This window comes from Antennarius striatus, chromosome 4 (genome assembly GCF_040054535.1).
Source record: "Antennarius striatus isolate MH-2024 chromosome 4, ASM4005453v1, whole genome shotgun sequence".
Taxonomy (NCBI): Eukaryota; Metazoa; Chordata; class Actinopteri; order Lophiiformes; family Antennariidae; genus Antennarius; species Antennarius striatus.
Window position 1 is genome coordinate 6,146,648 of NC_090779.1, and position 18,353 is coordinate 6,165,000.

Sequence of the window (18,353 nt, forward strand, 5' to 3'; positions counted from 1 at the left end):
TATACTGCTTTTACTGCTTTTTATACATCATGGCCAGGGGACTAGAGATGAAAACTAGCCTTTTGGCTAATTCTGGCTTTTTTAACCATGTGTAATCATGTGTTTTATTAAATTGCATTTTCTCCTTAAACTAAACTAAACTAAACCAAACCAAACCAAACCCTCTCCTGAGACATTCTTCTCGTGTCGCTGCTGAAGTTATTAATTATTATTGATTAAATCAGAAGACTTGATCGGTTACACAGTATTTATATATTTTATCTACCTATAACCACAGTATTGGTGTACTGCTCCTGATGGAGGTTGTACGTAATCAGTCGGTGGTTATAATGCAGTTATTGTTCAGTTTCTCTACAACTCAACCTGTCATTTCCCCTTTTTCTCATTTAAAATCCACAGATTAATTGTTACAAAAGAAATTTGAATGCTTTGCTTTGTAGTCTCCCGTTTACTTTCACTTTCTTCTGAATCCCATTTTCAAACTTTAAACTGCCCAATGATGTCATTGTGTTCCAGGGGACATTTGTTGCCAGCTGCTCGGCCATGCAGAGCAGACTGTTTTTTTATCTCGACCCATTCTGCTCCTTCATTCAATAGAGTTTGGCCGCTCCACTCTTTTCTTTTGTTGTTGAACGCAGCCCATACAGTCCGGCCCCTTCCCCCCTCTCTCTCCCTCTCTCTCTCCCTCTCTCTCCCTCTCTCTCTTCCACCCTTCCTCCCATCTCTCACTCACTCTATCTCCTCCATCCAGGGTGACGCCAGTCCCTCTCACCCCGCCCCGTTCAACTCAGTCCACTGCGTTCATTTCATTCCTGCTCCCATTCCGCGCATATTTCGCATCCTTGGAGAGACGCTGCGCATTTTACGCACTCAGCGCGCTTCGATCCTTCATTAGAACCGAAACGGAGAGGGGGGCTCTGGACTTGGCGGAGTGCTTCCCGATGCTGTAGCGACTCCGATCCGGGGAAAAGTGTTAGGAATTATTCCATAAAGAAGCGCATGAATCGAGGTAAGTTCCCAAGGAGGGGTTCCCCCCCCTCCTTCAGCCTGTAAGCCTGAGCGTCTCAATGCCCCCCCCCCCCCTGGACGTTTTCGCTTGTTTCTGAGACCCTGAAGTGATCAGTGAAGCTGAAATTACATGGATTTCAGCAACAACACGACCGATAAAGGAACAATCAACACCCGTCTGGAGGTGAAACAAGTCGAACAAGCTGGGTGGCGCTTTGCTGGGTGAGCTTTAACGCGAAGGGATGTCGCTCTCATTACACTTCCATCTCCCTTTCCACCCCCCCCCGACACTAAAAACACAAACCCGCTTCTATGATATTTCTCCCTCTCTAATGCTAAAACACACACACACAGTTGTGTGTCCCCCCGGTAGAGTTCGGTTCGGTGTCTGACCTCCTCTGAACGCGCAGAGGATGAACATATTTCCGCCGGAGCGCGCAGAGACTCCGCTTAACAAAGCTGGGAGTGAATGGGGGGACTTGTTGCATCGGCGGGGGGGTTTTCTCTCTTCCTCCACAGGCAGGCCCCAGTCACGGGAACAGGCCACAGACTGGGAACACACACTGACCCAGTGAGCGCAGTGGATCATAGGTTCAATGAGAGAGAGGGGGGGGGGGAACAAAAAAACATCCCACAACCTGCTTTTTTTGGATCTGTTCACACCTCCATCCCTTCCGTGGAGGAACACCTCTGATCTGAAGGGTTACAGCCCCCCCCCCCCCCCTCACCTTTTCCAGGCTGAGTCATCATTTACTAAATGTTACATTCAGTTTGTTGACTCATTTGATGTGAGGACTGAGTCATGTTTATTTATTGTTTTACCAAAGTGTAATTATTATCATTTAAATAGCATTTGGTTTATTATTAATTCTGACCAGTTGGGTGAGAATTTTTTATTTCACAGCATCATCAGGCCCAGATGTACGAGCTTAAAGTTATGTCGGTGCTTCCTTTTATATATCGATTAAAGGGCTGTTGTTTTCCTTTATAGCCAAAGATCTGTGGTGCTGCAGGCCAAACCACAATGAAATTATTGGAGAAAATGAGAGCCTGCAGCACCAAACACAGGAGCTGCATTAGTTCTGTTCCAGTAACCCACCTGTCAGGGGAGAGGAGGGGGTTCTGGCCCACCCCAGACTGGATGTGGTTGATTGAAGTCCTGTAATGGAGCTTTTTATTTTGTCACTGGGAAGATGCTGAACACCCACAAAAATAATTACAGTTATATCCAGTTTATGACTCACCGTGAAATATTTTAATCAACAGACTATTTCTGCAAATAATCATCATAATATTATTTTTTTTCTCTATTAAATGTCATAAATGTGTGGATTTGTTCGATAAATAGTCCAAAACTCAGTTTAAACTGTTTTAATCTGATATATCTATAATGTCTCTATTGCAATCATTCAAGGAGCTATTTTTAGACTGAGGGACTTCTGTACAGTGAGTGAAACAAATCAATAATCAGTATAGATACTGATTAGTTGTCTATTGGTGAACTCACTGATTTCACCTCTTGGATAATAATCAGCGTGTGAAACGGAGACGTCACAAAAACAATGTAGCAAAAAAAAAGAACCTTCCTTAAAGCAATTTAAAGTGTTTTAATCTTAAATTTTTTTAAAAATTCAATTTCATTTTTCATTTAAAAACTGACTTCTCTATTTTAAATTTGTAAATTTGTGATCATTTATTTGTGGCTGTACCTCTAGGTATTGATGAATGAGTTGTAAAAGCTGCTCTATGCCAGTGATGGCATCAAACATGATTGATTTTGACAAATGAATTAGAATTTATTTAAATTTTTTTGATTCCAACTTCAACCAGGATGAATCTTTATTTGCTAGTAGGAATGTAATTATTCTTTTATACTCATTGGTATCATTTCAAAATAAATCTGAGATGTGTGTGTGTGTGTGTGTGTGTGTGTGTGTGTGTGTGTGTGTGTGTGTGCGTGCGTGCGTGCGTGTGTGTGTGTTTGTCCTTTGCTATGTCTAGGCCTGCAAGTGTACAAAAGCTTTGTCGGACTCCCTGGGCAAACAGCCTCCCATAGTCCCCCACCCCCAACCTCACCCCCACACCCCCTTCACCCCCCCCCCCGCCTCTCCTCTCCAGTCCGTTGACATCTGTTTTGAGAGCTTCATGCACCTGTAGAGAGCAGGGAATTGTGTGTGTTGCGTGTTTGTGTCTGCATGTGTGTGTGTGTGTGGGGGGGGGGGGGGGTGAGGAAGAGGAGGATGGAGGGAGGGAAGGAAGGAGGGAGGGAGGCGCAGAATGCAAATCCAGACGTTTGTTCTGGGCCTAAGCAACGCAGACCGACTGACTAACGACCATTTGGTGTGTGTGTGTGTTTGTGTGTGTGTGTGTGTGTGTGTGTGTGTGTGCTTGTGTGTGTGTGTGTGTGTGTGCGTGTGAGTGTGTGTGTGTGTACACATGTGTGTGTTTGCCTCTTGCTGTCCAGGCCCATTGTTGCAGCAGCAACAGGCGTCGGCGGACGAGGACGCACCATATGGCCTCTGTGTGCTTTTGTCACAACGGCTGTGTACGTGCACACGTCTGTGTGTGTATGTGTGTGTGTGTGTGTGTGTGTCTGTGTGTGTGTTCATGCACTTCACCAATACGGGAACAATATGGTGGAGTCGCGAGCGAAGGAGCATTTACAGCCATCCTCCTCCTCTTCCTCCTCCTCGGTTCAGCTGTCCTCTCATTTGTAGACGGGAGGACAAAATCCGGCACACAGATTTTTTTTTTCTGGAGTCAGGATTAAAAGGAATAATCTTCCTGGCATGAAATGATGTCTTATCACGTCCAGATGTAGACCCACTTTTTATTTTTATTCAAAGATTGTTTTTTTTTTTTTTTTTGCAGATTAGATTCAGAGCTTTGCCGGGTCCCAGTTGTCAGTTTCTCTGTGAATCAACAGGTGATAAATGTAATCCAGAAATGATGCGGTGTGTCGGACTCGCTGAAGTGTAAAGTTTGAGAATGTGAGCGTTTCTTAAAAGGATTCCGTTCTAATGAATTCACTCCCGTTTCCATCCACCTTCTTTTCCACGCGTCTCATACTGTATCGGCCATTTTCTTCAGACATACATCCTGCAGGTTGTGAACCGGGTTGTCAGAAAACCTCAATACGACTCAGTCTGAACCAGATCTCTGTGTTCTTCAATGGGAAACAAGCTTAGAGTGTCAAAGAAGGGGGCGCCTGAGCTGGGGTGTAATGAAATTTAGGTGGTGGAGCCAGTTTATTGGAGCAACAATGCTGAGTGGGCAGGGGGCAAACGGGGGTAGGTGGGGTGGGGGAAAGAAGGGTGGGTTTTGGGGCGGTGAGGTGTTGGTGGGTGGGGGGTGAGTGGGCTTTGTTTAGGGGATGGGGGGAACAATAGGCGTCCTCCTGGGTGCGGTGGGGTGGTGGTGGTGGTGTGTGTCGGTGAGCGGGGGGGGGGGGTGAGGAGCCTGTGCCGGCTTGTCTGGGCTCCACGTCGCTCCTCCTCGTCCGTCCGTCTGCCAGCCTGTCTGTCTGCCTGTCCGTCTGTCTGTCTGTCAGCCTGTCCGTCTGTCTCTCATGTTCACACCAATGCATGGACATCTCTACATGTTTCATAATGTATTAGCACTCTGGTCGTCACACACCTCACAGTCCACTAGCATCAGAATGGTTTGGCAGGCGAGGAATTTATTACTAGTTAGGGTTATTAGAGGCAAAGGAGGCTGATGAGGGTTGTTTTTGTTTGTTTGTTTATTTTGGTTTATTTCCTAATCAAAGCTGGTGTTCAGATCTTTCAAGTTTTTTAATTAAATTCAATTCAATTTTCCAATTTTGGACTTTCAAAATGTATTAACAATTTAAACATAAAAATGTTTGTTTTTAGTAGCATTAACTTAAGTGTTTTCATAGAAGTTAAGATATCATTACATCACCACGGTGATGTAATATCGCCATGATGACATTCTATTGTTCAGTGGTGAATTAATCTGGAATTACATCACAGTTGTATCACCATGGTAATTCCGGATCATTCAGTGGGGTGTTATCATTCCAGATTTTATCACCATTGAAAATGAGAAAATGACAACTCTTCTTTTGTTTTCAGTGATAATTATTATCTGATTTAGCACAAGTTCTGTGTGGTGTCATTGTTAAATCACATCTTTAATAAGAACGTAGGAAATGGTAAAATCCAGTGAATTTATTGTAAAATCTCTAGACAAAAATAAATAAATCCAATAAACAGGATCATCATTATGTAGTTCATAACAATACATTTTAAATGTTTTTGCCCCACCTATGGCTCAAGCATGCAGTCTAGAGTCTCCTTGGACGAGACACCGAACCGATGGATGGCAGCTGAGCCACCCTGGAATTAATGTGTGTGAGGAAGGTGTCACGTACTATTCCATTTTCCTATCAAAGCCCTGCCTTGAATGTACAGTATATTAACTACGATTCTCTATATTCACTATTAAAGTGAAATATTTCATCTGATCCTGGAAGATCTCAGTCATTCAGGATTTTAGCAAACAGAGCAGATGAATGGATGAGAGCAGCTCACCGTTCACAGGAAGTCTGAATCACCCTCGTGTTTCCTGACCTCAGCAGGAAATGAGCTGGAAGTATGGATCTCAACTTGTTGCTTGCTTTTCAGCTGAAGGGACGAGACGCTGCCAAGCGGGACAACAGCTCTGACTGATCTCTGAGACTCTCAGCGGGATGATGTTTCTTTGCTTTTGAGCTCACTGTCGCAGTCTTCAGCAGGCCTGACAGGGATTACTCACTGCTGTCTGTTCACTAGTCTTCTGATATATCATATATTCTGTTCACTAGTCTTCTGATAGCGCTCCCTCACTCTGTGAAGAGTGTGATATATAATGTCCGAGCCTATGATTTTGATTCAAACGTTACGAAAGCTAATTTGTTTTGTTCTTTAGTTGCTATTAATAACCGTGTCTTCCTCTTCCATTTGGATCTATGGTCTTTCATACACCGAGCATCACGACAGAGACACCTGTCTGAGAGTCTTTGTGTACACTGTAACAACCAATCAACAGTGGAACGACACTGCTATATCGTCAAAAAATATAGTTCTTCACTCGGAATGAGAACGCTCAAACTAGGAAATTCTTGCATTTGGATCCAAATCTGAAAACTATTTTCTGATTCAGGCTTCAGAGGCTGTGGTCTGAGTGCCTTCTGGTGATGGGCTTGGCTGTGATTTAGTATGTTGGGATATTTCATACTAGCATTGCCACGACAACCGTGGAGAGAGGAAAGAAATAAGGGACAGAAGAAGGGATTGGGAATGATAAAATATTGTCATCTATCCATCTGTTCTACTGCTATTTTTTTTAAACAGTTTTTACGCCCCCGCCAACAAGTGCATTTATAGTGACCCTTGTCTGTGCATCCTATAGAGGGGTGGGTGGGGTGTGGGGTCTGCATCCAAGCTAACAGCATTTATCTTGTATCCAAACACCGAGTCCTGTCATGTCTTCTACACACCGGTACTTCACTGGTACAGCCTCTTGTACTGGGTTGGAGGTGGAACAGCAGTGGGACTTTCATACAGAAGGGCGATGCACAATGAACGTGCAACAGCCTCACCATGAGCAGGCTGTGCACGAGACCAGAGCAGAATGTCTGTTAACTGTAGAGGAAGTAATCTTGGTGGAGATATTGATAAAGTTCTCTGTACTCTTTTCACAACCATACCATACATTGTTCCTTTACTATGTGTGAAATGAGATTCATACGTACACACACACACACACACACACACACGCACACACACATGCACGCACAAGCATACGCACACACTTGTGGTTTCTCTCTTGGCACAATGTTCCCGAGCTCACACTTATTAAATGGTGTTGGTATTGCTGCAACCTCCCCAGTCCTCTCTCTACTGGTGGAGGATATTGCCTCCTGTGTGTGTGTGTGTGTGTGTGTGTGTGTGTGTGTGTGTGTGTGTGTGTGTGTGTGTGTGTGTGTGTGTGTGTGTGTATGTGTGTGTGTGTGTTTTGATGTGACAGTCTACATGTGACAGTGAACACCCGCCCCACCCTCCCCACACACACTCACCCCCCCCAGGAAGAGGCCAGATAATGGGCCGGTCTGACTCAGCATAAGAACAGAGAGACGAGCTGCTAGCTAAACCTTTTACCGTCATATTTGCAGGCTGAAATAAGCGCCGTACTATATCAGTGTGCAATCTGTGACCAATTACTGTGTGTGTGCATAAATGCCAATGCCCCTGTGACAAGAGATTGGGGAAATAATGAGGAGGACATGCTGTGAATCACAGCCTCGTTGCCACTCATAAGGCCTGTCTTTCTTTCTCTCAGCTCCTCTGTTTCATAAGTGTGTAATGAAAGGGTCTTTTCCACTTTTTCACTCAGCTTAATCAGTTAGGCTTGCTGTCTTTGCTGTTTACCTCTGCCAAGAGGGTTACGTGTCACAAAAGACTTGTTGTTGTTGTGGAGGTGAGTGTAGCTAGAGCCAAGGCAGAGTCTGTTACGTGTTGCGTGAGATACATAACGGATTTAGAGAAGTGATCAGAGAGGGATCAACTGATAGTTGAAGGAGTACGTGAGATTTTTTTTTGATTTGCCTGTTGGATTTCTGACTGTCATCTAGTTTGCTGATTGTTTACATGCGGACCCACAGATAAACAAAGTTAACGCGTGGCCGATCTTGTACCATGTGTCCTGTTCTTGGCCGAAAGCCGACAATAGTAAGGCTGATGCAACTACTACTGGTACCGACGCTGATTAACGTTATTGATGACCGTAATTACTATATTGAAAATGGAGATCATGAAGGAAAGCCGATCAACTGCAGCTCCCTCCACACACTAAGTCACGACCCTGTTTTGACATGTACAGTATGTCACTGACGTGAAGGATGTGTGTGGAAATGCCTCCAGGGGATGTCGTTCGCTGCTTTGAAGAGTGAAGTCTTCTGATCCAACCCAGAATAAATCAGAGAAACTCCACATTTCAGAGGTGGTTTGTTAGTAGTTAGTTGTTTTTTTCAATTCCGTGCCATTTTAACTCACTGGTAATGGGTTTATTGTGGTTAAGAGGATACAGAAGACAAGGTTAGATGGAGGCAACTGATTGGCTGTGGTGACCCCTGAAGGGAAAAGCAGAAAGGAGAAGAAGAGATTAACTAAAAAGAGCGAGTGTGTATCTGTGATAAAAACAAGATCAGCAGTAACAGAGTCATGAACTCGTGAATGTCTGCCTTTGATCTGCATGAGATGTATTTGTGTAATCTGATTGATCATATTGATGATCACTTAATCCCCAAACTAGTGAACAAAACCCACCTTCTGTCCATTACGAGTGAAGGCAGATCCACACTTCCTGTTGATTGTTTTTCATTTCTCGGTATCTGATGCGGTTCTTCATGTTAAATCCACCAGCTTCTCGGTTAACGTACGGGACCGACTGGAGGCCAATTCAGAGGAAGGCCAGCTGGTAAAAACCAACACATGGTTGTGTGAAATCATGAGAAAACATTTTCTTCACTTCTACTTGTTTACTCATATTTACGACGGACCTTGCACTCCTGTTGCCGCTTGGGGAGTATTGAGTGATCGTCAGTAGATACCTCTAACACTGTGACACCTGAGCAGGTGGTCCAGGATGTGTGGACCAGTGTCCTGTCCTTGCTATTTAGACCTGGTTTAAAGCCCATCAAAAATCCTAAGTGGATGCCGCTGATTTTCCGATTGAGTTACACGATGTTCTCCAGCTCGGTGCTAGAGATTATGTTTTTTTTTTATTAATTTAAATATGGATAATAATCACATGTTTTTTCTGTCCTCTGTATCACCTTTCGAGATGCAGAGAAGGTGAACGAGATGGAGCGGGAGCAACGGAAGTGTTTGGGGGAAATGTAGTTACAATTTAAGTAACGCGCAATAATTTTGCATCAACACATCGAAGAGAAGAAAAGTGAACGAGTTGGTCATGTCGTCATGTTTCGATGTAATCGGAAGCCTCACAGATCATAGCTGAGTGCACTAATTTACTAGCGACATTATGTCAGCTTCCATCTCCCCGGGGTCGTTTCTTAAGAGTGTTTACTCCTCACTGCCCTCTTGTGGACACGTTGATGCCAACACAAAAGATGCATGTACGTTTGTGGATACTGCTGGACACACCATTTAAAACCTACCTAATAACTATTATTGTATGTAGATTCAGTACAAATAAGTTGGAGAAGTATGTTGCACCATTTTAACCCCACCTACATAAAAATGAAGGCAGGATTTAGATGTCCGTCCATCTGTCCATTTGTCTCCCTGTAGTCAGTTTTGTTTTTCACCAACCTTTACGTAAAAAATAACCATTATAAATAGTTATTTCTTTAAATATTACTTTACCGTTTCGGTTTTTTGATACATTCTTTATCAGGAAAGATGACTTAAAGGTATCTGATGATGATGATGATCATGCATTTCTTCATAGCAGATATCCTCAAAGGAATAGAGGCTATTCTCTGGTTAAACTCATCCTGATGGATTTTTTTTTTTCCGGCCAGTGTTTTGGATAATTTGGATGTCTGTCTTCATTGGACTACTGTTACATCTGTCTGCATGTCCATCTGTCAATCCATCCATCTATGAGTCTGTCACGTGTCACACGACCGAGATACAAACTGAAATGACAAGATTACTGTTGTTGTTTTTTTGCATAGTTTATCCTATTAGTTGTTATCCTTTACATCTAATGGAATACATGATAACTAATTTAGTTGTCAGAATCCAAATTATTAACATAACCAAACAATTATTCATCATGATGCCACTACACCAACGTTGTGTACAAAAATAGAGAGGAGAGATTGATTGTATGCATATCCTATTTGTTCCCACAGTGACCTGAGGGATGAGAACACATCAGCTTCGGCTCAAATCATACTCTTAAATACATTCTGAGTGAATACATGAGGCGGACTTGAATGGTCTCACCTTGAAAATGATGTCTCCGCTGTAGAGGCTGTTAAAGTGGCAAGATAAATGAAGCATCCCTGAATCCGCTCGGATATCGAATGTTTTAGTCACATTTGCAACCGAGTAAAAATATGAGCGTCAGGCTTAAAAATATGAAACAAGAAATATCACCTGAATGATATTATCTGAGACCTTAGGGACCATTAAAACATGGACATACACTGTAAAGTAGAACAATGTTTGCTTTGAGGGTTATGAGAAAATCCTGTAAAACCTAGTGTGTGTGTGTGTGTGTGTGTGTGTGTGTGTGTGTGTGTGTGTGTGTGTGTCTGTGTGTGTGTGTGTGTGTGTGTGTGTGTGTATGCGGGCAGGCATGTGTGTTGGCACATATTGGAAGTAGTTAAAACAGATGCTGTTAAGAGGTCCAGTAGAAGAAAGACTAAAAGAAACTGGTCACTCTGGTAACGCACGGACTCACACATCAGTTCCGTTACATTGCATGACAGCCCCCCCCCCCCTGTCTGTCTGTGAGAAGAAGGAAGTGGAGGGCCGTGCACATTGCCTGATCGTAAACGCATGCATGTAGCTGGCGTGTGGTGGAAGCCAGCGAGTGCTGTAAGAGCGAGAAGAAAGGCGACACAGAGGGAGAGCATGAGGGTCCAAGGCAGCTGCAGGCCTGTGGCTGGACGCCCCGTGTGTTCTCCAGGGGGCTGGCGCTGACTGCACGAAGCCTGCTGTCCTGGCTGGAGTGGACCGGGCCTGACACGGTCCCACAGAGAGGAGAAGAGGGCTACCGGGGGTGCAGAGGACTCGCCCAGTCAGGAGTGATTGTTCTGTGACTAATGTCCCTCTCCAGCATCCATCTGCTACTGCGTCCCCCCCCCTCCTCATTCCATCCTGAGCCTCACTGTCATTCTGTTAACCCTGAAATGTGTTTACGTTCTGTTCTGTTCTGTTCTGTTCTGTTCCGTTCCCTTCTCTTCTCTTCTCTTCTCTTCTCTTCTCTTCTCTTCTCTTCTCTTCTCTTCTCTTCTCTTCTCTTCTCTTCTCTTCTCTTCTCTTCTCTTCTCTTCTCTTCTCTTCTCGGGCTCTAAACTGCTAAAAAGTATTTTTGAACGGATCAATCACTTACAGGGTGTCATAGTGGTGCCTGTAGCTCCACCTGTATAGGATGTGAATCCAATTTTAGTTTCTGCTCCACCTCACTTGTCTCATCGTGAAGTTTTGTCCATATCAGATAATATTTCAGAAGCTGAGCTACACTGTAAAGGTAAAAAAAATGTTAAACGAATTGGAATATTACAGAATATCACAATAAATACATTATCGACTTGCTAACATGTTTGTCGGTGCTGGCTTTGTGAACACACACTTACATTTTCTCGTTTCCAAGTTACTGTATTTATTTCAACCTATTTGAACCCAACATTAGCGTTCAGCTGGCGATGTGTTTCTAGTCCAACATTAAAAGAAATGTTCATTCTGTTCTGTTCAGATGAAACATCAGACTGTCTGCTAAACGCTCTGTGCTAAATGTTCCGGGTGTTGATGCTTTATGTTGTTCAGCTGTTGGCTGCACGGCTGAACAATGAAGCCATCAGAGCTCCGGGTCAGTCCCCCCCCCCTCATACCATGCAGAGGTTCATGGAGCTTTAACATGGCAGCGGTATTTAAAGTTCAACTCCATTTTTTTTTATTTAATTTTTTTTTTTTTTAAACTACATGCAATTATAAACACAATGACATCCAACACTTGGTTGATGTTTCATAGCACCCACATGCAGAGCAGGAAAGTATTGTACCATCAGCTACTCTGACTGAATGGGGTTTTTGAAGGCCATTGCATGATGTTGAAAAATAGCACTTTTGAGTGTTGTGGGTACAATACAGATCAAATGTGGCTGTGAGAATTTAAAGCAATTCAATCTAAATGTAGGTGGCTCATTGTCATTGTATGAGCATAGGTTTTTAGAAAGGTCAAACGTTTTAGTGAATGCCTCCGAGGTAAAACGCATTCATGCTTATCGTATAAAGAAGAAATTTTCTTCATTTGTGTCACAGCACATCTTTAAGCCGGTAAGTTCAGACTTTAATCACCTTACTTTTTTGGTGTGGGTTTCTGTGGGTACGACTGTGCTGGACTGCTTTTGTACTGAAAGACATTTTGTGATTCTCTGACTATAGCTGAGTGAAGGTGCGAGTATATGTAGCGCCATATAGCGACCTGAACTCCGATTAATGTGATGAAGTGACAGTTTGAAGTGTAAGAAGTGCACATTAATTAATTTTTTGAACACTTGTCTCGCATTGAAGCTTAGAATATACCAGAGAAGTTCAAACATACAGAGCGCTCACTCTCAAAACTTCCAGGTATGAAAAAACTTCCTTTTTTATTTTTATTTTTTGCAGCTTTGATAGCTGTGGCATCATGCTCCACAAGTCATTTTACTTTATGGAATATCTCTGTTATTATATTAACCATTTACATTAAGCGGTCTAAAAACAAATTCACTTTAAATATTGGGAGACTTCCAGGAAGTGCGTCCTGTTAAATCCTCCACAGACCAATCAGAACTCTTTAGCAGAATGCTAGTGTCTTGTGGGCCAAGTTTCTCTCCCGGTAAAAGTTTTGCTTTCCACCAACATCTACAGAAACTCTGGTCGTCTGCCAGCTTCGTGAGCCACTCCATTGGCAGCTAGTTGTGAATTCAGTCGGGCTGGCTGGACGTTGTGTAGGTTTAGTCAGAGCCCTTTATCCTGACCGTAAATAAGATTAATGAGACGTTTCCAGGGGTGAAAACATGATGATTCTATTCAGACCTGATATTTGAAAGGTGCTAGTTGTCTTCAACTGTATCTCACAAGATTGGTCTAAACTTGTCAACCATTTGATCCATTGTGTGTATGAAATATTAATTAGTTGAGCTTTAAAGCTCTGTGTGTGTGAAGTTTTTGGTGGAATCATCCAGGTTGGACTTACAGACAGTCAGCAGTTCAGCGCTCCTCTGATGTCGCCTTCATTTAACCACGGATGGCCCGGGGGAAACAGCACGTCTAACCGTGATTTACTGAAATGTTGATTGGTAAAGTCACCGAGTGTGTGCACAGCAAAGATTTGTTTGCAGGAGTGGCTTTAAAAAAAAAAGATTTCCACTGTAAAAAGTCTCATGAAAAGTTTTAACTGGGATCTAAAGTCTAAAGGTGACTTGTGTTACCTGTCCTCACAGGTGACAATTCCCTTTAGTAACACACACACACACACACACACACACACACACACACACACACACACACACACAAAGGAGGAAACTAATTTTGCTGCTGGTACTCAACCGTAGCGGCTACTGGATGAATGAATCTTTGTTTGGATGGAAAACTGTCAGGGTGGGGGGGGAGGGCAGGAGGAAAGAGGGGAAGAAAGCAAGGCGGGGAGGTTGGAGAGGAAACGGAAATGAGGGTGAATAGAATAAGCCTGAAGAGAAAAGCAGACGACAAACTTGAATAAAAACCAACGGATCTTATTCATTACACAAAGCAGACATTCTGAGCCCGGCGGAGGTTTCACCACAAATTCCCTCAGGTGTTAAAAAAAAAGTGCTGAGCGGGGTTAATAGGTGTCCAGAATGTTGCCTGCTGTTTTTGTTTTGTTTTTTTAAATTTTGCATGCTTCTGTTGCATGTGTGTGTGCATGCACAATGTGAAGTGTAATTGTGTTCAAATTAGCCAGGCAAACAACACACACACACACACACACACACACACACACACACACACACACACACACACACACACACACACACACACACACACACACACACACACACACACACACACACACACACTGACATGCACTTTTACAAGCTGGTGCAGGCTGAGCATGGGAAGTGTGAACAGTACAAGACTCGACAAAATGACATGTGTTCGCCCAAGGAGCTGGCACTGCATTTGTGTGTGTGTGTGTGTGTGTGTGTGTGTGTGTGTGTGTGTGTGTGTGTGTGTGTGTGTGTGTGTGTGTGCATATGTTGGTTCTGTGAGTGTGCTGTACACTGCGCCAACCCTGCTGTTTACCGTGGGGGATTTCAGAAGAATCGTAGGCAGCTGGCAAAGCCCCTTCAGTTTCTCATTTTTCCTTCCTAAACCTGCAGTAGCTGTGTGTAGTCGCAGTCTCTTTCCATTCTGTCCTCCCTTCACTTGCTCCACTCGTGCATGTGGATTTTGTTACCACAATTGTTTGACAAAACGGGCAATTTCCTACATGAAAAGAAGCAATAATTCCATCCAAAAACTGTAAATTCGGGCCTGCATGTGGTTGTCAGAAGTTAAAACTGCACTAAAACTATTTTCTTGATTAAAAAAACAAACAAACAAACTTTTCATCCGTCCTAATCAGAACAGAGTGTCTCATTTCCATTATATTCACCTTGTTTCCTGTAATGAGATTCCGTGTTGTGTTGATCAGGTGAGTAAAACTCAACCTGAACATCAGGTAGCAGCACCTGTAAAGGGAAAACTGGATTGACCAACATTAGGTCTGCTCCCCGCTCAAACGGCCTTACATGAAGATCTTTGGGGGCCGCAGTATTTCTAACCAAATATGCCTCAGCCTGACATAAAGCGGACCCAGTAAAATCCTCTGACGGCTCAAGCAATCTCACAATCATGAACGTGTGTATGAACTAGACTCATGTGAGCTGAAGGTCGATTTACAGAACTTTAAAAACGACTAATCCGGTACTTTTTGTGTCTGTTTTCTTTTTTTTTTAGGCTCCCTGCTGTCTCATATTGGATTTTGGGATCAGTTTGCTGAGCTGTCGACATTCTACCTTCCATTTATTGTAATTGTCATTTGGAACAACCATTGTTAAAACAGCACATAGCATTAGTAGCTGCGTACATCTGGCTGTGCCCACTGGAAGGTTGATTATTTCCACTGGGTATCAACTCAAACTCGCCTTTAGCTTTGACTCACGTCACTTAGTTAAGCATCAGAATATTGGAATTGGCACTGAGTACACTTCAGGTTAGGTTGCATCGGCTGCCAGTATGGAGCGCAGTAGCTGGAGCGGCAGTGAGAGCGCAGGGGAGGACATGGACAGGCTGAGTGACTCAGGAGGAGATAAGACCATGGATGGGGACCCTGAGGGGGTCTGGAGCCCGGACATCGAGCAGAGCTTCCAGGAAGCCCTGGCCATCTACCCGCCGTGTGGAAGGAGGAAGATCATACTGTCAGATGAGGGAAAGATGTACGGTAAGTGAAGAAGTCAACTCTGTACCTAGACGTCAAAAATAATCTGAATATAAAAGTGTTTTGTTTTTGTTTTTTATGTTTTTTACTTTAATCTTAATCAAAATGTCACATTCTCCCTCAACATATGACTTAAATACCAGAAACAGTTTGACTACATTTCATCACATACCCGCATTTTCTTATATATGATGACTCAAGAGATGCGACAAAGCACATTACATATCTATGTACATATCTATGAAGCGTTCACACTGAGTGACCGGATAGATGACGGTGTGAGGGCCGTCTCTCAGGACCGCAGGAAAGGAAGACGATCTGTAAGAGAGAGGAAATAAAGGTGTGTGTGAGTTGTGTGTGTGTGTGTCTAAGAATGAGCATGGTTGAGAGAAGGTGTGTGTCTTTGTGTGTGTGTGTGTGTGTGTGTGTGTGTGTGTGTGAACTAATAGAGTGATGAACAGATGGTACTCTGGCTGCCACCAGCTGTGCCCCCCTCCCTCCCTCTTTCACTCTCTTTCTTTTTTCCCCTCCATATGCAGAGAGAACTCTTTATGGAACTACTTGAGTTTAGGCTTCCGGGCATAACATGAAATTGAAGATATTGGTTTTGTTTTATTTTGTGTGTTTTTTTTTTTTTTTGTGTACTTGTAATGAAGTCTTGGCTCCTGTCCTTGATGGATTTCAATGTGCACCACACGGCCAAAAGTATGTGGACAGATGAAGATTCCATCCGTCCGTTGACGTCGAGCGTCTTCCACTAATCCACAGTGTTGGGGAGGTCAGGCGCCGACACCAGGTGGCCTTTCTTTCAGGCCCCCAGTTTATGCTAATGGTTTTCGATTAGGTTGAGGTTAAGACTCGGCGCATGTCAGGGAAGTTCTTACACAGAAATCAATCTATTTAAAGCCGCACTAATCGATGTTTTTATAACAGTGGGGACTACGATCAGTCATGTGCACATCCTTATCAAAACTGAACAATCCTACTTTTTTTTTTAACGTGCCTAAACCAGACCCCACTGCTCCAGAAGCATTTGTTAAAAATAGATTCATATTAATTCCGACGGAAAATTTTTTTAAAAATGGAGTTAAGTAAAAAACATGAAGCCTTTGGTGGAGGTTTAAATTATATTGTGGTTTGCTTGTAGCAACGAAACCACACGGATTGTCGCTCAACTCGAACAAATATTCCTCAGTTCCACGCAATATTTTAAGATCTATCTGTGAAAAGAAAAAACGCTTAATTCACCTTTTTAAGTACCTCCTAAAATGAAAAGGCCTTCTCATTGTGTTCTGTTGATTAGAAAATAGAAAATACATTTCTGTTAGCTCTATGAAGGTCCGGATTGTACCCCGCTTCTCACCATAGTCACCTGGATAGACTATAGCAACCCCCGTGACCCGCAAAATGAAAAATTGTCTGTAGATGAAATGGTTATGGTCACCTTGTATACAAGAAGATGGATGGATGGATGGATTTCTGTTATTTTAGGCCGACAATAATAGACAGGCGCAGCCACATAAATGCACTAACAACCCTATTAAAGCAGCGTTAAAGCTCCATCATTGATCTGTCTCCAATCAATCAGTCTCACTCTGTTCTCTGCATGTTCAGTGTTGTTTACCTTGTTGACTTTGAAGTTGTTGACTCAGTTTTCGCTGCGACTTCATCGAGTCAGACTGACTGCTAAAATGCAAAATGGCGAGGGTGGATGAGCAGTTTTGTCGTCGAGACGAGGAGGTAGATCGCTGAAACGGCGGTATCAAACAGAATCATGAAACACATACCTAGTTTTCTTTTTTATGAGTTTGATTTAGTCTCGATGCACACACCGACACATTTACTGTATTTTCATGGCACACCCTTTCAGGCTTTTAGAAGAAGAAAGCAGAATTCAGATTTTCTCATTAAAAGCGATGCGCTGTGTGCACACAACCTTAAGGTTACACCAAAGTCCATTTTCTTCACTATTCAAACCAAACCCAAGTGTCATTAATGGTGACTTTTCCGTTTCCTTGAGCAAAAAAAAAAAAAAAAAAATTAGAGGCAAAATGAATGGGTGAGGTGAATATGCTTAAGAAAGAAATTGGTTAATGTCTGAAAGGGAGGGAAGAGATTTGGGTCTAGAATACCCCCCCTCCTCCATTGGTTGCAGAGAAATTGACTGAAGAGAAAATAAAAAGAGTGCAAAAGTGCTGCGGTGAATTTATTGAGAAAAAGGCGTGGACATGTCGTAAATGGTTGCATGTAAGAGGCAAGAGAGGTGAATAATAGAGCTTTTATTCTTGGCAAAGGTATGGCGGGAAGTACAATATAATGTCCCGTAGCTTTTCCAGAAACATCATATGGATCTACTGGACGGATATGAAAGTCATTTAATGGGCATTGAACCCCCCCCACCCCCACCCCACCCCTGTCTCTTCAGCTGTGGATCAGGGACACGTTCAAAGCAGATGTGTGCCAGGAGGCTACAGCATAGTGTGAATGGTAATGAAGGAAGTGCAGGCTGTGACCCAGACTGGGAGAATCTCCCAAAACATCCTCGGCAGTCTTAAAAATATTTGACCCGATCCGGTTGAAGGCGTGTCTGCACACCCCTTCACTGCAGAGAGAAATGAATTTCCTGTCACTAGGGGGGGGGGGGGTCGCATCAGGACCTTCGCCTGCAGCTGGAAGGTTCCATGGAACTGGTTGCTTATCTTAAAATGTTAAAAACTGGAATCGATGAACGCAACAAGCCTGGAGGATGAGTGAGAAAGCTGCTTTAAAATGAATCATTTAATTTCCTGTCAGCATTGATGAAACACCTCAAGTTTAAAACAAATATATCTAAAACATCTCCAATCATCAGATGTTCAACCCAAGGCAAACAGTATTTTTTATTTTTTATTTTTTTAGTTTCTGTATCATAAAAAAATAATTATCAGTGAACTGAAATAAGAAAATTATTCCCAAATGTTTGAAGGCGTTTCACCACGATGACCAACTGGAAACAGATCTGGATCCAGTAGATGAATTAAGTCCGGAACTTTAACACGTTTATTAATCAATTAAAGAAGAACAACTGAATTAAAAATATCTTAATACATTCAATCGTACTTTATTTTTATAATCCAGTGTCAGAGAATTATGATGTA

The 18,353-nt window shown here is 43.0% G+C and overlaps 1 protein-coding gene across 2 annotated transcripts in view; it reads left to right on the top strand.

Annotated features, from left to right (window-relative positions):
• Nucleotides 1–772: 772 nt before the first annotated feature.
• The window catches only part of LOC137594171 (transcriptional enhancer factor TEF-1-like), a 37,269-nt gene continuing 19,688 nt past the window's right edge, over nt 773–18,353 (top strand). The window contains exons 1-2 of one of the 2 annotated variants that reach the window (XM_068313476.1): nt 773–1,009; nt 14,736–15,219. In XM_068313476.1, coding sequence (XP_068169577.1) covers nt 15,015–15,219 — 205 coding nt within the window. In that variant the 5' untranslated portion in view covers nt 773–1,009; nt 14,736–15,014. Of the gene's footprint in view, nt 1,010–1,042; nt 1,231–14,735; nt 15,220–18,353 lie in introns of those variants that run through there. The other variant, XM_068313477.1, reaches the window with a different exon arrangement.